Source organism: Saccopteryx leptura, chromosome 2 (assembly GCF_036850995.1).
Source record: "Saccopteryx leptura isolate mSacLep1 chromosome 2, mSacLep1_pri_phased_curated, whole genome shotgun sequence".
Classification (NCBI taxonomy): Eukaryota; Metazoa; Chordata; class Mammalia; order Chiroptera; family Emballonuridae; genus Saccopteryx; species Saccopteryx leptura.
This window is the reverse complement of record NC_089504.1, coordinates 235,221,766-235,241,900: the sequence shown is the minus strand read 5'-3', so window position 1 is coordinate 235,241,900 and position 20,135 is coordinate 235,221,766. Positions and strand designations below refer to the sequence as shown.

Here is a 20,135-nt window from a genome sequence, read left to right as displayed (position 1 = left end):
CACATTAGAGTGTCTGCTACTTTTATAGTTGTTTGTAAGCATTAATTTTTTTGTCATTTAGAGCTGCTGTCCAGGACGATAGCCACTAGCCATAAGCAGTGTCGAGCACTCGAGATGTGATAGTCTGGATGATAACATGGGGCTATGATTGTAACATACACACCAGGTTGCAAAGACTTAATAAAAAAACAAGAGTATAGAATTTCTCCATAATGATTTTGTACTGATTACACATTGAAATGATTATTTTTTATATATTGGGGTTAAATTAAATATATTATAAAAAATTTAATTATGTATGTGGCTTGTGTTATTTTTCTTTGAACAATGATGATTAAGATAAAGATGTTCCTGTAGCATAATGACAGTTATAGGAGAAATGTGATGCTTTTCATTTGAATCATAAAATGAAGGCAATAGGTGCACACATTATGAAAAACGTGTTTAAGAAAACTTACTCTGGTGCTGGCTGGATAGCTCAGTTGTTAAAGCACAGAGGGTGGCAGTTCGGTCCCCGGTCAGGGCACGTACAAGAATATATCAATGTTCCTGTGTCTTTCTCTCTTTCCTTTCATCTCTCACTAAGTCAATAAATAAAATTAAATTAAATAAATTAAAAAAATAAAACTTACTCTGTTTGAGAAGTAAAACAAGTACACAGTATAATTCTGATTTATGTTACAGCATTGTTCTCTAAATTCAGTTAATCTGATATTTACCTTTCTAGTAATTATTTATGTTCTCTTTTAGTGACAAGTTTACTAGATTTTGTCAGTGGAAAAACATAGAATTAAATATCCATGTGAGTATCATTTTTTTATTTGTGTGTTTTGTTTTGTTTTTAAATAAAAACTCCCTCTGGCTTTAGTATGTGAGAAAAGACTTGGTTGTGAAGTCTGCTCCCGAGGGTGACACATGGCCTGAGCAAATGTCCTTGCAGCTTTACGTAGGAAACGTCACCCTCCCTTCCCTGCTGTAAACAAGTTAGGTTTTAATTCTCTTTTTTCATATCCCTATAAGGATGTGTTTGTTTATTTAAGAAAGGATATTTTAAGCAGTAAACGACCCTTTAATGGAAATACTGGTGAAAATGCAAGTCTACCAAATGTCATTCCTATACACCCTTGTCTGCTGTCTTGTTAGGTATTGTTGTGTAATAAAAACGATGGCATCTTTTCTTAGACCAAAGTGTTGTTGTTATTGTTGTTGTTGTTGTTATTATTATTATTATTATTTTGACACTGCTAAAGCAGTCCTTAGACCCTGGCTACTCTCTACCATGTATTTCCCTAGAGTTACATCTTCTTTTAGCTTCCAGCATCCATAATTCTAGGATGCGATCTCTGTGTCACTTGTAGAACATACCTTTCTTTGTCCAGCCTCTCTCACCTTCTCCTTCCTGCTCGCCCTTCACAGAGGCTTGTGACCGGGGAAAAGAAATTATCAACTGGATTTTTTGTGTGTGTGGGGGGGTGTTTTTTACTTGAATGGGCCTATTGGAAGAGGAGTTGGGTTTTTATTTTTTATTTTTTAACCTCCCCTTTCGTCACATTTCCTGGCAGGATTTGGAAGCGAGAGGCAGTAACACATTTTTAAAAATCCGTTCTATCTGCGGTGGCTCTTCCTTATGTTCATGACCCTTCAGCAGGCCTGCTGTCCTCATGTCCCATGTCTGCTGTGTATCCAGCCTGAAGCCCTTGGGGCCAGTTGCCCCTGCCTGACTGCAGACATGGTGTTTTAAGGGGGTATTTAGAGAAACCACGAATCTGACCCTTAGTTTGCCAGGATCTGTAAACTAGTAGACATTTGCTCTTGTCCAGCGGCATCTTACCATGACTGTGGGTTGTCTGTCTGCCTTTGCTCTGTCTAATGCTGTTAGAACTCTGTATGAAGCAGGGCATTGCTAAGTTGTTTTTTAGCAAAAGGAAAGTGCTTCTGAATAAAGCCTCTTTATATAGTTAGCTCACACTCAGTCTTGTTTCATGCTCACATGCCCAGCATGAGTTCTCTACTCACTGATGCTACCGATAGAAAATTCACATGGCCGGCATCTGTTGGGTTTTCTGATCGTATGGCTCACTCTTAGGAAAACACAGATGACCTTGACAGGGACTTATTTTGCTACATTGATGGTTCCTGGAATTGCTGAGTAATTCCCAAACTTTTGGCTTCAGAGTCGCTGACGTTGCTTTTTATTTTGACTGGAAATGTCACAATCGCTTGACTTCAGGGGATGAGTCTGTAATCCAAGATCTATGAGATTGGAAAAGCAATCTAACTTGGTTCCCACTTTGTTATCTTCCCATCTGACTCTACCTTGCACATTCCGGTGGTGGAGCAGGAGGTTCTAGAAAGCCTTTGCCACCTCGTGCAGCCCCGTCATGGAAATGGCAGGTCCCCACCTCAGAGCTGCCATTTTAATGACTTGCGCATGTTTTGTATAGAAAAAAATCTTTACATCATCATTTTTATGCCATTGTATGTTTCTATTTCGTATCCTGAATTCACAGTTGACCATGAATGATTTCAGCGTACACAGGATCATTGGACGGGGAGGCTTTGGTGAGGTGTACGGTTGCAGGAAAGCAGACACTGGAAAAATGTGAGTTTTCGATGCTTATGCAGTTTTTTTCAGGGACTATCAAGGGGATCTTCTGCTTACATCCAAAGAAAATTCTTGCAGAGATTTTTGGGAGCCCATGATCTCATTCCTGAAGAAACAGATATTCTCTTTTCAGTGGTGGCCACCCACAATTTAGCCTGTGCAGTTCAGCATTCCAGGAGATGTGGGTTCCACAGATGAGTAGCTGACGAGGACGGTGGATGCCCCTGGGGCAAGAGGCAAGGTCATGGGGCTCCGTCACTCATCTCAGTCACTTGTCTCATGGGAGGTTGATATGAGGCAATAAGGTGCACATCAGCCGGGTGTCAGCGTCTTCTGGGAATGAGTCATGGAATTCTGAAGTGAGGGGAGAGTTTATGTTACTCTAGAAGAAGTTTAAGTGAACATATCTCTGAAGGCAAAAGAGAATGGAAAAGTATGATTTGATAGACTAAAACCTGCAAGTTTGGTTAAGTGACAGGCATGTCAGATCAGTGGGCAAGTGAGAACAGTCTGTGATATTGGTTTGTAAAGTCATTGAGTCAGTGCAGGAAGGAGTAATTAGGGTGCCTAGCTCAGTGCCTGCCCCCCTTGCTGCCCCAGCGTCTCTGTGGGGTTCTTCTTCGGCCTCTGTGTTGTCTGTCCTGGTCCAGCAATTGGCATGTTTTTTATTAGGTGGGGGCTGAAATTTACCTTCAGTTTGTGCCCATTGCTCTTTTTCCTGCTGTGGGCCTGTGGGCAGGGTAAACCCTGTTCCTGGCACCCAGTTGTCTGAAGTCTGGCCTTGTGCTGAGACACGATAGCTTCGGGATTTCGGATTGTGGGTCCCTGGCGTCACACAGCTAGGTCAGAGTCACTTTTACACTGTCTCTCTGGCTTGGGCAAAGCCTATGTCTCTGAGCCATCACATCCTAGTTTGTAGAGATAAAAAAAGGTCACCTGCCTTCCTGTGAGAATTAAATGAGATAATTTATTGTAAAAACAGAATCCTGTTATGAAAGCATTCCTCCCCATTTGGTACTTGCCCCAGAGGACTGTTTGACCCTAGATGTTATAGTATACTTGTCGCTTAGTGCATTTCACTAAATTAGTTTTATTTTATCATTGCAGCTTGTTGAGATATTTAGAATAGGCTGTCGCAGGATGTTGTAGAAGTAAATGATATCAATTTGTCTCCTCATACACATTTGTTATTTCACCTCTCAAAAACTGACATATAGTAGAATGTCTTTCAACTTCGGTTTGTCTGATGATTTCCCACAGTTAGACTGGGGTTATGGGCTTTCGGAAGGAAGACCCCAGAGGTAAAATGTCATTCTTATCACATCATGTCTTTATTAAAGTGTTATTAAAGTGACCCTGGTTTCTTGTTACCCTCCCCCTTCTCCATGCTGTGCTCTGGAAGGAAGTCACTGTGCACAGCCCACACCTAATAAGGAAGGTGTGTGTGGGGGGGTATGTTCCCTTTCCTGGAGAGGGGAGTGGATTTTCTCTTTCTTAATACATGTAATAAAATTTTCTTTTTTTCATGGCACTTGGGTGCAGATTTGCTTCTTTTAAACACTGCCCGAATCTTTAGAAACTTCCCGCAGTTTGCTGTGCCTTGTTCAAATCAGTCTAGATGTATTTTCAGTGTTGATTTTTCAACAGTGTTTATGTTTCTAGGTATGCAATGAAGTGCTTAGATAAGAAGAGGATCAAAATGAAACAAGGAGAAACATTAGCCTTAAACGAGAGGATTATGTTGTCGCTTGTGAGCACGGGAGTAAGTAGTCCATCTGGAGCACTGCCCTTTTTTTGTATTTGTTTTATATCAAGACAGTTTGTTTAAAGTGCAGGCATTTTCTGGTGAATTATGGGGCTAGCTGATTCTCAGGTGAGTTAGGATTTATAGCAGGGAACCGTAGCACTGGGTTAATATAGTGTCCAGTTCAAACATTATCTCTGTTTATTGGGAGCTAGGAAGGTACTAGCAGCCATCACTGGGAACACCGCTACCTTCTGCCTTCAGTGCTCATTTATGATTAACTTCACTGTGGGATACGGTTGGTGAGAAGGCAGAGAAACAATCATACCAATAACAACAACAGAAATCACTTGAGTGCAGTTAAGAATTGACTGCACAACTGAGAAGGACTAAACCAGAGAGAAAAAGTAACAGATAGTCGCTCCTGTCCTTCATAAGCAGACAGAGAGGGAGCGACTGGGGTTGGTCAACGCCGCATCGTCCCCACGAGGTTGTCCTCAGTCAGCGCTTCCTTTGATGGTGACTTTATCTTCTCAGCACTTGCCGCTCTCTACCTGCTGTGGACTTTGGCTATTTCCATTTCCAGGACTACATGTCTGCCTGTTGGACGTTTTATTTGTATGTCAAGCTAACGTGTTTAGCTCAGCACATGCAAAAACTTGCAAAACAGTGTCCCGTTCTGATTTCTTTTTCTGTTAATGGTATGACCCAGGATCAAGGCCTTGCTTTTGTTTATTTGGACAGATGTATGTAAAGACATATCCAGAAGAACTCACCGTCCGAGAGGCTGGGCCTTGCCTGTGTGCACCTGTAGGCCTGTCGTCCAGCGGTCATGGTGGTCAGGGAGCCGGGTATTAGAAGGAGAGGAATGATAGGAGCCTGGAATGGCCGGCCCCGTGCTGCACAGCTCGCATGGGATTTAACACCAGGTGGCCAGGAAGGTTTATATGCAGCGAGACCTATGTGGGGCTGCCAGATATCATGGCTGGGTTCTAAATAAGGTCATCTACACCCGAAACATTTGAAAAATATCACATTTTAATGGTCAAAGAATCCCTTTCGTCTAGTAAGCAAGGAACCGGAGACCCAGGAGGTTAGTTTCCTCACCCAGAGTCTCTGGCCTCCCTGGAGCACCCCCAGGTTCCTTCCCGCCAGCGCTTTATGGGCCCCCTGCTTTTGGTTTATCACCTGCGCTGATTGCTTCGAGGTTAATATTATTCTGGCAGTAGATTTAATGGTTCTCGAAGAGCTCTCTGCTATTGGAGCCAAAGAATGTCATAATTTACCTCGACTCTAACGAATGAGAGTGCCGTAGCTATAAATAATTCTTAATCACGCTCCTCTCGCTCCCCGCACGTGGACACGAAGCATCTCAGACAAGAGTCAGTGCCCTGTGCTGCGACCAGTGTTTCAGCTGACAGGAGTGTAAGCCAAGCAGGCTGCATGCACCCCCTCCCCTGGGAGTCGGCCCACGTGGCACTGGCTCCCCCTTTCTGCTGGAAGTGTCTGTCCTCGATTCCGAGCGTGGATGTGTGCACACTGCAGAGTTTCAGTGGTTATTAAAATATGAATATTTAATGAGTTATCTCACAGCTTTGGGTGTTTATTCTCTAGAAGGCCTGTGGAAAACAGTCGTTGGTATTGGGCAAATATTCGTACAGTTTTTGTGTAGTGATTTCATCTTTTTTTTTTTAATTCAGCTGAGGGAGAATGTGGTTAAGGTGTTAATTCCCCACCTATCTACCACTAAGGGAATAAATAAAAAATTAGGGTTTTCTGGGGCTACTGCTTTGAATTAATTGAAGAGAATTGTTTATATAATATTATTTTTATTCAAATATCAAAACTGTTTAGTTTTTTTTTTTTTTTACATATAAAATTTAACCAAAAGAGTTGTATTAAAGTCAAATTATTTGGCATTGTTTTTGCTTGTCAGAGCCCACTTTATACGTTTTTAGTAATCTTCTTAAAATTGCCTCATTGCGGCGAAGTTTAAATCAGCCTTTACCAACATGATGCTGTAGGACAGGTCCCCAAACTATGGCCCGCGGGCCACATGTGGCCCCCTGAGGCCATTTATCCGGCCCCTGCCACACTTCCGGAAGGGGCACCTCTTTCATTGGTGGTCAGTGAGAGGAGCATAGTTCCCATTGAAATACTTGTCAGTTTGTTGATTTAAATTTACTTGTTCTTTATTTTAAATATTGTATTTGTTCCCGTTTTGTTTTTTTACTTTAAAATAAGATATGTGCAGTGTGCATAGGGATTTGTTCATAGTTTTTTTATAGTCCAGCCCTCCAACGGTCTGAGGGACAGTGAACTGGCCCCCTGTGTAAAAAGTTTGGGGACCCCTGCTGTAGGATGTTGGTATGATATTTAGCTACACTCCCTTGTTATAGTTGTTTTTTGTTTGTTTTTTTACTAGAAGTATTTTTTTTTCTTTCAATCTCAAATGGAGTAGTTTACCCCTCACCACTCAGACAGTGGGAAGTCCTGTTGCCAGTTTTGTTCTGTAATTTTTGCACGGTAACAGGGTAAGTCTTGTTTGAGAAGCAGAATAAGTACGTCCATGGCTGGGAGGAGTGCTCAGCACCGTCATTTCATAGATCCCTTAGTGTTCCTCTGATGTGTCCTTCCTCCCTCCCTCCCTCCCTCCCTCCCTCCATTCCTTTGTGGAGGACCTAGACCATGCCAAGCAGTCTGTTATAAGATGGGGTCCCAAAACCTGACTTTGCTCCTTGCTCGTATAGAGCTGCATAGAGAATGAGAGAAGGTGGTAGTATTCACATCATCTCAGAAGAGTACAGGTAATTGGACCATGTGGCAAGAGCTATGAAAGACAGGTATTCAGAAGGCGCTTACCAGGGTGGAGACGTCAGTAAGTGTTCCTGTGGAGTCAGGGGAGGTGCCAGCATGTGTCAGGTCCTGAGCACAGAGGGTTTGGGGACCTCAGAGAAGGCCGCCTGGCTGGTGCCGGATGTGACGGGGTGAGCAGCACAAGAAGGAGCTCAGAGAGAGAAACAGACATAGGCCAGAATGGACCATAAAGAGCTTTCTGGGCCGATGTGGAGAATTTAAAAAACCTTACAGCAGTTGGAAACAACATGTGTTAAGTAGGAAGATAACATAATAAGCCTTACAGTTGGAGACAATTCCTCTGACTGCAACATGGAGAAATTTCTTAAAGAAATACTTCATGGCTCATTTTATCACAGTTTTATGCAGAGTTGCTGCAAAATGCAAGCTATTTTGCTTACTATCAAAGACAGTTCTTTGCTGAGGGACTTTATTTTAGAGTCTACCTTGAAAAATTCACTATTACTGATTTTTATTTGTAATCAAGGCAGAACATCTTAACAGAAACCATCTTTGGAACTGTATCATCACCATTCATTAAATTGCTGCCTGTTTGTTCGTGTTGGTTGGTACTTGGTTCTTTGTGTCCCAGAGTCCACATGAGACTGGATGGTGTCTGCTCAGTGTTGCAGTCAGCGAGTCAGAGGAGGGAACCGAATCATCTTTCTTTCTCCAAGGTTTTACTTTACGTTGCTCTGGAAGTCTGGCTTTTAGAAGCAGCCTAGCGTAGATTTCAGCAGAGGGTCAGGAGGCTTGGGGTTGGAATGTTGGCCAGCCACCAAATTTCTCTGTGACCTCAGACAAGTCATTTCCCTTTTGGGAAGCTTGCGTTTTCTTAACATCTTTAAAATAAAGAAGTTGAACCAGGTAACTTAAAATTTTTTTAAAGAGCCCTTGCTACTCAGAAAGCCTATGATTCTAAATCTGCAGTTCACACCCCACCTTAGTAATGTATTCTCTTACGTATACTTTAACCTTTGGACATTTTCTCAGCACTGTCATGAGAAGGATTGTGTATCATCGTGTTCAGAAATGCCCCTGGGTGGGGTCTACCTGTCCCTGTGGTGAAGTGAGGCAGTCACTGTCTCAAGCCAGGAAAGACCCTGGCTTTACTAAGTCCTGGGTCCAGCCACTTCCCCGCTCTTCAGATGAATCGCTCACTGGATCAAGAACCAGAGTACGTGGGGAACTCCATTTAGGAAGAGGCAGGATGAGGCATCTCCAGCAGACTGTTGGAAAGGTCTGGTGCATCATGGCTGGGTTCCAAGTGGGACAGCCCCCAACCCCCAAGGTCACATGGCTGTTAACAGAAAAGCGATAGCATCTTTAGTTACAGCAACACAGATCTTGAAGTCAGTAAACGGTAGCACCATCTCAACAAAACTCTAAAGAAAACTAGGTAACCACAAAATGAATTTTGTAATTCACTCTGGGGTAATTTTCCCCAGAAGATTTGTGGAGATTTGAGTTCAAGTTCACAAATCTTCAGCAGTTAGGGATGCTTGAACTCTCATTTAGCTGGATGCCCTTAATACAGAGGTTTGAACAATGTGAATTTCCCTGCAGGTTATTCTGTTGAAACTTGAATTTAGTCATTCTTTTATTTCTGTTAAAAAAGTAGATATAGTGAGTCTTTGCCATTTTTTATTTGAATCAGTTGAGTGGCAAGTGTTTAGTGTATGTAAAGACTCTAAATAGACCTTATTCTAGAACCAGCATAGCACTGATGAATTTTCATGGGGGAGCCCACGTGTGAGTCCAGCACCCAGATCATGGGGTAGAAAGTGACCAGAGTCCCAGAATCCTCCCTGTGCCCCTTTCAGCCACTCACCCCCACGCCCAAACTAACTGCTACCCAGATTTCCAGCACCATAATTTAGCTTTGCTTGTGTTTGAACTTTAAAGGTTCTTGTTTGTGTGTAGCGCCTCTTCACTCAGTGTCGCTTGTGACATCGTCTATGTCGCTGCACACGACCGCCGTGCACTCCGTGGCTAAATATAGGGCTTGGCAAGCTATGTATATAGCCTGCGGAACAAATCTGGCTCAGGGCCTTGTCTTGTCCAGCCCACGAACCAAGAATGGTTTTGATATTTTGAAAAGATTGTAAAGAAAATAAGCAAAGAATACACGACAGAGACGGTCTGGGGCCTGCAGAGCCGAAAATATTTACTGTCTCGCCCTTTGTCGAAAAAATTTGCTGACCCATGTTCTCTGGTATGTCCATTGCACACATATACCAGAATTTAGGTATCTACTCTCATGAGATAGGCATGTGGGTTATTTCCTGGTTTGGGCTCTTCTGAGTAGTGTTGTGAGGAATGTTCTCGTGCAGTCCTCTGCGGGCACCTGAGCGCAGGGTCCGTGAAGGGTGTAGCCTGGGCGAGAATGCTGGTCACAGATTCGCAGGTGGTGCTCAGCTTCTGCGGGTGCTGCCCAACAGCTTGTGAAAGCAGTCACCGCGTGGTACGCTCCTAGCAGCCACGTATAGAAGATCTATGTCCTCCATTCCTGCCCAACACTCAGTATTGTCAGCCTTTTTAAATTTTAGCCAGTTCTTGTAAGTTCAGGTGATGATGGCATGTTGTGATTTTTAATGGGCATTTCCTTGAGGACTAGCTAAGGTTCAGCATCTGTTCCTAGGCTTGCAGGCCATTCGATAGCCTCTTATATGAAGTGCCCATTTAATTATTATTATTGTTATTGTTATTATTATTTGCCATTTTTCTGTTGGATTGATTGCAGTTTTTTTTCTCTGTTGATTTACAAGAGTTCTTTATATGTTCTAATAAGAGTTTTTCCTTTATTGCATTTTTGGATTACAAATATTTTCTCCCATTCTGGGACTTTATTTTTTTACTCTCTCAGTGGTGTCTTCTGAGGAACAGAAGTTCTCAATTTCATTTTGGTACAGTTTATCAGTGTTTCATTGTTAGTGCATTCTGTGACCTGTTGAAAAAATCTTCACTTGTCCTAAGTTCAGGAAGATACACTCTTTCATTTTCTTCTAGCAGCTTTATTGTTTTAGCCTTATGTCTGTGTCCATACAGAGTGGACGTCAGTGTGGTGCGAGGCGGGGGCGGTTCCTTACCTTTCATTGCACAGAAATCCATTTGCCGCAGCACCATTGATTGAAAATGTCACCGTGCCCTCTGCTCTGTTGTGTCACTTTATCACAAGTAAATTGACCATTTACATGTGGGTCTATTTCAGGAGTCTCTGTTCTATTGTACTGGCCTATTTGTCTATCCTTAGAATAATTCCCCACAGTCTGAATTACTGTTGCTTTATTGTAAGTCTTGGTCTCTGGCATAATGAGATTCCCAGCTTTGTTTTTATTCAAGAGTACAGGGGGGTCCTTGGATTATGACACAGTTCCATTCCTATGACAGTGACATAACCCGAATTTTGGTGTAAGTCGAAACACACCCTAGCCTAAGTCACTTACCTATCCTAACACAATTGTAAAATCATAATCTAGAACATAAAACCACAACTAAGCCACAGAAAAAGGAGAAGGACATAAATACACTGTACTGTACACTGTACTGCGTGTTCTTCTGCCGTGCGCAAACTAGTTCGCCCATGTAGTCTGTAAGTACGACACTAATGGCGTGAGTCAAGACATTCACATCTCCACTTTTCAAGTTTTTATGGGAGTGAGTGTCGTATACTCGAAACATCGTATATTGAGACTGTCGTAACCCGAGGATCCCCTATCTATAAACTTCTCTTGTGTGTCTGGGTTATTGTGTACATTTTAGAATCAGCTTGTCATGTTTCATTTTAATTAAGATTGCATGGCATCAATAGAATAGTTTTGGGAAAATTGGCATTGTTGCCACTGAGTTCTTCAGTCCTTGACTCTGGTGTATCTTGTTCACTTTCAAATGCTAATTTAATTTCACTTTTATTCTTAGTGTTTGAAGGTAATAATACAGATCACATTTTACCCGCCATGGTATGGTTGTTCTAGCTCCAAATCAGAGATTGAAAAGGGCATTTGGCCTACCAGAACCAAAATGTAGACCAACAAACAGACGAGCAAGGAAGGAATAGCTTTCTGTGGAATCTGAGCCTTTTGCGAAGACATAGATAGAAGAGACATGATTAAAGCCAAGGGAGAGAGAGAAGACCTTGGAGTTCATTGCCCCATTTAGTAATGCTGTGTCTCTATGCATGTTATCATGTAACCTGCTCTGTTTTACTGTGACTGTCCAAGTTACCCTGTAAGTGTCTGTGCTCAACGCGTGGGACAGTGATGTGGGTGGATGCAGTGATGTGAGGTGTGCTTTTCAGGGAAGGTTTTGCTTTTCTTATATATATATTTTTTATTCTAGGATTGCCCTTTCATCGTATGTATGACCTATGCCTTCCATACTCCAGATAAACTCTGCTTCATCTTGGATCTGATGAATGGTAAGCAGACCCTGCGAAGTCTGGATACCCTGAGCGTCTTGGCCGTGACGGTGAATCTTTGCACGTGCTGATGCAGGCTGATGGACAGCTTGCCTCTTTCAGATAATTAGTTCCCCCCTGAAGATTAAGGAAACCTTTTACTCTTTAGTTTTTCATTAAAATTCATTTTTAAAGGTTGACTGTGGTTTCCCTCGAGTCCTCCCAGTCTCTCCCCAGCAAGTTGCATTTTCTAGAGAAGATTTTCATAGACTCCTTCCAGTGAAACTAGCTTTTCTGGAATGCAGCTGGCCTAGATCTTTAATTAGCTCGTTTGCTGATCCTCGACTTTTAGGGATGAAATATCTCATAAGAATGTAAGAATATTGGTTAAATGTATTTAAAAACCTGCTTTGAAGGATTTTAGCCCAATTTTCTGTACCTTTAGCCAAGATCAACTATCTATTGATTTTTTTAAGCTATGAATGAATGATGACCCTTAGAATGCCCAAAAAGTTTTAGCTAAAAAAAAAAAGTTTATAAAACAGACAGTGAGATAGTATCTAGTACAATTATTTTTAGTTACAAGAGCTGAAATTAAAGGACATACAGCTCAACAAATGAAATACTTTTTTTTTTTGAAATTTACATGAAGTTTTACTGTGTTTTGAGTGTTTAAGATGGGGTCTATCTGACAGTATGAGGGATTTCACAGACATAATGAACAGAAGCCACACAGCAGCATGTATTCTGTAGAATTTTATTTGTGTGACTGGCAGGACAAGCAAAACAGAAACTCTGGTTGCCTGATGGGACAGGGGTTGCAGGGTGGGCGAAAAAGGTTAAAGGATTACGAAGTACAAATTACCAGTTATAAAATGTAAAGTATAGCATAGGGAATATAATTAATAATATTGTACTAACTGTGTGGTGTCAGATGTGTGCTAGATTTATTGGGGTGATCACTTTGTAAGTTACATAAATGTCTGACCACTATGTTGTACACCTGAAACTAATATAATATATTATGTTAGCTATAATTGAAAAATAAATTTTACTGGCCCTGACCGGTGGCTCAGTGGATAAAATGTAGGCCTGGTGTATGGTCATACCTGGTTCGATTCCTGGTCAGGGCCCACAAGAGAAGTGGCCATCTGCTTCTACCTCACTTCTTCTTCCCCTTCTCTCCTTCTTCCCCTCCCACAGCCAGTGGCTCGATTGGTTCGAGCATGGCCCGGGTGCTGAGGATAGCTTTGTTATTCCAAGTGTGTAGGCCTCAGGCACTAAAAATAGCTATGTACTCGAGCATCGGTCCTAGGTAGGGTTGCTGGTAGATCCTGGTTGGGGCTCATGCAGGAGTCTCCCGCTCTATCTCCTCTCCTCTTACCTTAAAACAAATTACTGTATTTGCTTTATGAACTATCAATATGACCAATTTATTTATCTGTTTACTTATTTTTCCACAAGGCCAATTGCTAAGCCAGCTACTGTATCCCTACATATAGGTTGACTCAGTTATGAGATAGGATTGAAGTAACCCAAGCAGAAGAGCTAATCCCACCCTGTGGGGTTTTCTGGGAGCTGTGCTACCAATCTGAGAATGACGACTTCGTTTGATATTGTCCTAGCCATCACTGCATTTAAGTCTTCTCATTGTTTAAGTTTTCTCTGTAATTTTTAAAGTGTTTTGTCAAACTTTAGAAATCGAAGATTGGCATATAGACGACGCAAAAGTTTTCGACTATGTCCCAACTATTTAGGATGACAACAATTTTTAAATTAAATTCTTTATCTCTGATTCTAGGGGGTGATTTGCATTATCACCTTTCACAACACGGGGTGTTTTCTGAGAAGGAGATGCGGTTTTATGCCACTGAGATCATCCTGGGGCTGGAGCACATGCACAATCGGTTTGTTGTTTACAGAGACTTGAAGGTAAGGCTGTCCGGCCGACTCACTGTGACCGCACCTGCACAGTAGGTGTGTGGTCCAGCTCTCCAGACAGCCCCTTGTTGTTCAATGTATCCTGTTGTTTTCCTTATCTTAGCCCCAAAGCAGTTGTCACCTGTGTGATGTCTTTTTCTTCCAGACTCTAAACTCTGTTCTAGGAGCTTGTGTCTGTCCTAGTTGTCACTGTCACTTTGGTGTCTGCGACAGTGCCTGGTACGGCTTAGAGACTAATTCAGAATTTTTAATTAGTTCATTCATGAAGCGCAGGACAGTAGTTATTTGGTGTTGCTTGTTTTACAGTTAATTGTAATTCAATTACTGTTCGCTAAGGAGCTGATGTGATCCTGGCTGTGTGTTCGAGCTGGAGCTGTACAAAGATGACAAGCAGAGAACATATGTCTCGCAGGACTCACACTCGTGAACCAGGCAGAGCTTGGCTGAGTCATAGCTGGTCGGCAGCGGCTCAGCAGCCTGCAGACGTTCCCCCAAGGCCGCTGTCACAGCTTCACATTGTTTGGAGATCACCTTAAAAAACCACAAGTAGATAGACTTTTAGATCCCTCAACTCCGTAACCCCAGAGGGCTATGTTTGAGTGTCTGTTCTTGTTTTGTACTTGTTTTGTTTTTTGTTTTTAAACCTCACTGGACTTTGGAAGCAAGTAAATAAAATAATAAAGAGTAAATAGAAAATAAAGCAAAAAAACAACAAAAACGAAATCTCGCCATTTGCGACAGCATAGTTGGACCCAAAGGGCATTAAGTGAAGTAAGTCAGACAGAGAAAGACAGATACAGTAGGATTTCACTTATATGTGGAATCTAAAAAAACAAACAGACGAATAAACAAACCAGAAACAGCCCGTCCATACAGAGAACAAGCTGATGGTTGCCAAAAGAGAGGGGAGTGGGGGACTAAATAAATAAACAAAGTTTGTAACTCTCACTACAGTTGGAAAAACAAAAATAAGTCTATTCTGAGTTTTTCTGTTCCAGACCGCAGTGCTTGGTCCTGGGTTCTGCTCTGATGAGGAAGCTAGGAGTTTGCTCAGTACATCTGTGGGGACACTCATCTGGTCAGCTGTCTGAAGACAGGGCAAGAGACAAAGGGGCCATGGCACACTGTGGACGTGATCATCTAAATATATAAATGTGTAAATAATAATGAGAAGAAAATGATAGGCATGGCCATTTCCCAATAGGATGGGAAGACCCTAGGAGACTGGGTCCACCTCCCATCTCAGATTCCTTCTTGAATGAACCATAGGTAACCAACCAAAGTGTACAGACTATGTTCTTCCTTCCAAGGAGCAAGCATGTTTTGATTTGCTTTTTATAATTACCTTCTAAGAATCTAAAATAAAATACTTTATTTCTTGAGCATATTATTATTATTATTTTTAAAATATTTGGCAAGTTTTAAAGCTCTTTCAAAGTTAAAGAATTATTCCCTTAGCTTTCATGTGAGCATAGAGAAGAAAAAAATGTATTTTCATTGAATCAGAAATAATTAGACACTGGTTGGCACATGACATTTTAGCTCCTCATGTGAGTTTTGTAGAAGAATAAAATGCATGTTGAAGGCCCATAAAGAACTACTGTAATGCATTTTAATTTAAATCTATAACCGGTTCCTAATCGTCTTTAGGCTGTAGTTTTGTTTTCTAAGCTATTTAGTAGGCAGTGGTATTATTTAATTTCTATTCCAACTTAATTCTAGTCCCTCATGATTATCTGTGCTTCATTTTTCTAATAGCGTGCCATCATTTTTATTTCAAGCAAAACAGTAGTTGATCTCCAGCAGAAAAAATATGAAGACACGACTGTAATTCAATGTATGTTAGGGAGAGGAGCTTTGTTTTTCATGATTATGCCAAGTAAATCTAATCGTAATGGATACATTTCATCAGCGTTGCGGTCAAAATTATATTTGTGATTTGGTGGAGCCCGGTGTTGATCATGCACCCATAAACAAATGACACTGATCGGGACTGGTGTGGCATGGTGGACTGTTTTGACTTCTTAGGCCAGTGTTGGTACATTCTTGCAAGATTCCTTTCTGTGCTGAACTGTCAGTCACCTTTTTGGAAGTCGTTATGCGTTACAGAAGCCATGAAGCCAGTGGCTGCAGTGCAGAGAGGAACAAGCTATTTGCTGATTTGTGGTCCCAGTCCTCCCTTCTTAGCTGTACTGTGTTTTATTTCCTAAGTCGTAGGGTCCTTCACCTGTCATTGCCACTTTCCTGCTGAAGCTAACATGACAAAGTTTACTCTCCGTATCACGCCCTCCTTGTCTGTGATAATGTAAAGCTAGAATTTCTGTTTAGGAAGAAACGGCGATAAAATAATAGCATCTTAAGTGCCTGCAGTTTTAGAAGTTCTCAAAGTCTCTGTGGCATATGGGGAATTCTCAAAGATCATTTTCTTTTTTTTCTCTTTAGCCCGCAAATATCCTCTTGGATGAATACGGCCATGTTAGGATATCAGATCTTGGTCTCGCCTGTGATTTTTCCAAAAAGAAGCCGCATGCAAGTGTGTGAGTAGTGCATCGACTCTGTTCGCTATCACTCCTCCTAATGCAGCTCGTTGACTCCCTCAGACCCCAACCTGGTCACGTGTCCCCCCTCGCCCGTCCACCTTGCCAGCAGTGATTTCAATATAAGATAATGCTGGGCCCTGGCCGGTTGGCTCAGCGGTAGAGCGTCGGCCTAGCGTGCGGAGGACCCAGGTTCAATTCCCGGCCAGGGCACACAGGAGAAGTGCCCACTTGCTTCTCCACCCCTCCGCCGCGCTTTCCTCTCTGTCTCTCTCTTCCCCTCCCGCAGCCAAGGCTCCATTGGAGCAAAGATGGCCCGGGCGCTGGGAATGGCTCTGTGGCCTCTGCCTCAGGCGCTAGAGTGGCTCTGGTCGCAACATGGCAACGCCCAGGATGGGCAGAGCATCGCCCCCTGGTGGGCAGAGCGTAGCCCCATGGTGGGCGTGCCGGGTGGATCCCGGTCGGGCGCATGCGAGAGTCTGTCTGACTGTCTCTCCCTGTTTCCAGCTTCAGAAAAAATGAAAGAAAAAAAAAAAGATAATGCTGGCTCAGGGAAGAACCCATGTCCCCATGTGCGGGAGAGGAAGTAAGAGCCTGTGCGCTCTCTCCTGGTCTGCGGGAGCGTGGACAGTCCCCAGTGTAACTGCACAGGGACCGGGTGGTCTTTGGGAAAGGTAGGGGCCTCGGCAGCACACCCGAATCCCTGTGGGCGTGTGACCCTGGGCCGCTCGTTTTTGCCTAGTGGACCCTTGGGATCTCCTATGAAGGTGGTAATTAATCTCTGAATGTTGTAGTAAGGATCAATGACAAGGTCTGTGTGCCAAGTGCAGAGGCAGAGGTCAAGTTTCTCTCTCCTTCTGCTTCTTCCTTTTCAAAACAGCTTTTTCCTTTTAATTTTTTCAAGAGAAATTAGGAGTATTTTTTTAACTGAAAAGAAAAAGTCTACTGTTGGCAGTTCAGGCTTTGAATGTGGGTCATGTTAGGTTTGAGTATTCTATCAGTCCTCTGCATGTCCACGCTGAGGAACCTCCCCGGCTGCTGAGCGCGCCCTGGCCTGCGCCTGGCGATGACGGCGCTTTATCTGTGTGTGTTGACCCTGGCTGAGGACTCCTCTGAACCCAGAATTGCTAAAATGACAACGGGAATGTCCCAGGGCTCTGCTGACGGACACCGAATAGAATCCCGGCGGGTTTTCATTTGTATATCTGTTATCAGGTTTTTTTGGTGGAAAGTACGGAAAGGTGTATAGTTTGCGGAAAAGCAGACAACTTTTGCTTTATTTATTTTTTTCTTTTGAAATGTATCATTCTTTTAACATGGTATCATATGGTACCTCTTGAGCTCACACTCTTCTCTGTGTTGAATGGCCATGCAGACACTCTCAGGAGCCCGTTTGATGCACCCATGCAGAAAATACACCACAAACCTTTCCTTTTGTGGAAGTGGGGTGCTTCTGAACGGCAGTCCCTTCTGGGGGACTGCATTAAATCAGAATCGCATTTTCAAGCTGTAATCCATCATTAACAGTGAACAGCAGTACCATTTCTGTAAACACGCTTCTCTTTCTACGGAATCTGGGATATGGTGATAAAAGCATTAGCGTTTGGATAACACTTTTAACGTTATGAGGCCAGACCTCTGGTCTCAGGACCTTCTCCCAGGGAGTCCATCAGACGTTTTTTTAAGAGTCATTTGAATTTTTAATGCCCCAGCTATTTGGTATGCTAATTTCTCCAATTTAGTCAAGTCACCACTGCATATGGATCCAAAAGCTCATAAGCGTTAATCTTCTGATACAGGCTATTTATTTCTTTATAGAGCCTTCCCCACTCTTTGCTGTAGTTCACACGTCAGTTTGAGGCCGTCTGTTCTCAGTATTTGAGCAGCATCAGTGACGGTGATGGGGAAGATTAGTTTCCGTGTTTAAATGATGATAGGCCACTGCCTAAAAAAGCTAAGCACACAATAAAATACTGTATTTAAAGTAACAAGAGGTATACTGGGGCCAAAACACTGGCTTTGGAGCCAGCAGATTGAGGTTTGACTCCTTCATATTTTATGGTAATTTATTTGTATTAATTCCTGCACTAATTGAGACAGGAAAGGTTGTTTCCCGTTGGGTGTCGGATGATTCGCCTTTGTGTGGAAGCTCCTCTGTCCCCTGTGCCTTGTTTACAGTTGCTGCCATTTAATGAGCGATGCCTGAACCTCTTGATGAGCTGTTAATATGTTATAAGGTGGCTGCACTCGGATAACGCACGCCCCCTCTCTTCTCCCTAGTGGTACCCACGGGTACATGGCCCCTGAGGTGCTGCAGAAGGGGACAGCGTACGACAGCAGTGCCGACTGGTTCTCCCTGGGCTGCATGCTGTTCAAGCTGCTGCGGGGGTGAGTGACAGGGCATGGGCTGGGGTCACAGGCACGAGCGTTTAGACTTCATTAGGCCCTAATGCGGCTTTGCTCGCACAGTCATCTTTAAGCCACATGCTAATCTAAACGATGACTGTGGCTCTTTCTGCCTCGTTAAAGTGACAGCTTTATTCTCACAAGATTACGGACAGAAGCTTATGGTATGGTGTTTTTGTTCCATACCATGTAGGAATCACGACATACTTATATCTAAAATCAGACTGCTTTGAAAAAAATTTTTAAATGAAAAAAAAAAAAGACTACTTTGAAATATTTCTCATTGATATGCTTTATTTGAGAATAAGTGTTATCTTAAAAAAATGTGGGTAGCTGAATAAGGTAGGATTTTTTTTTTCCTAGAAATTTCTCATGATTGGCTTTGGAGCTCGGGACATTTTGAGGGTTACAGGAGTAGGTGAAGACCAGAAATGAAGCCATTGTGAAGTGTGCATTTATTTGTAATCCTGCTGAAATCAATTTGTTTTTAACACACAAAAATGCAATTGTGTAATTTTGTGTTTTTAATGGATTTGTGTTATAGTTGACCCTTTGTCCTAAACTACTGAAAATAGTGAAACCAAGAGGAAGGATGAGATGATGACAATACTCTCAAAATATGTTCTCGTATTGAACGTTTAAAAACTGTTAGCATTTCCATTCATTTTAAGAATGTTTAGCCTATTTTAATAGGGTGCTTCAGTTTTCAAAATATGGTTTTTATTATTCTTCACGCACAAAGAGACAAAAAGTGCTTTATGTTAAAATTTCCTGGTCAAGATCTTCCCTCTAATGTTTCTCTCATGAACATACAAGGCTGGTGTTTTGCTAAACTCCTCAGTTTCTCACTGGGAAGCCTCCCTGAGCGTGCTGCACCTGGTTATTACAGTGAGAGCACTCTGGAGGGAGGCTGGGCTCCACTCCTCACCCGCTGGGCTCTGAGCTCCCCCGCTGCTTCCTCCGGGCTCTGACAATCCGGCTGTTCTCTGCTCACCCTGCTCGCTGGGAACTAAAATTGTATTACCGCTTAGAGAGTCAGGTCTTGTTGGTCCTGAATTGAATTATTGTATTTGTGGAGCCTGGATGGCCTTAATTCATGTCATCAGACAAGCTGACCTAATTAGAGAGCTCCTGCAAGGCCAGCCAGAGGAAGCCACTTCCACAAGAGACATTTTTCCAGCCTGGCTGAGCCACCCGCGCCCAATGAGTGCGTGCACACTTGCCAGGGTCTTTGCCTGGGTCTCCACTGGAGATGAAGTTAGAGATGCAGCATCTACGCTTAGAAGAAGTTCAAGATGGTAAAAAGCTGCAAAGCAGCGCAGCTGTTGATCGCGTTAATTCAAGATTCAAAAGTCTGTAGTATAACGATTTGAGGAAACCTGCAAAAGGCTTGCGTTTAGGACTTTGTGCATATCTTTATTTTTGTTTAATGTTATTTTGTTTATCATAATGTCCATGCATATAAAAGAGGGATGATCTGGCATAGCAGTATTATTAAAAAGATCCGAGTGTTTGGTTTAATAACACTGTAGAAGCTAGCATTGTGATTTGTGGTTAACAAGGTGAATTCAGTCTTATTTGGCCATCATTCAAATTCGGAGTGCTGAATTGGAAGGTATTCATTCATTTGCAAAGCCCTTGATCAGGCAT

The 20,135-nt window shown here is 42.5% G+C and overlaps 1 protein-coding gene across 1 annotated transcript in view; it reads left to right on the top strand.

Moving 5' to 3' along the window:
- Positions 1 to 20,135, top strand: part of GRK3 (G protein-coupled receptor kinase 3) — a 110,987-nt gene that overhangs the window by 66,980 nt on the left and 23,872 nt on the right. The window contains exons 7-13 of the mRNA XM_066370607.1: positions 751 to 802; positions 2,511 to 2,602; positions 4,268 to 4,367; positions 11,544 to 11,622; positions 13,403 to 13,533; positions 15,985 to 16,079; positions 18,360 to 18,467. Coding sequence (XP_066226704.1) covers positions 751 to 802; positions 2,511 to 2,602; positions 4,268 to 4,367; positions 11,544 to 11,622; positions 13,403 to 13,533; positions 15,985 to 16,079; positions 18,360 to 18,467 — 657 coding nt within the window. The remainder of the gene's footprint in view (positions 1 to 750; positions 803 to 2,510; positions 2,603 to 4,267; positions 4,368 to 11,543; positions 11,623 to 13,402; positions 13,534 to 15,984; positions 16,080 to 18,359; positions 18,468 to 20,135) is intronic.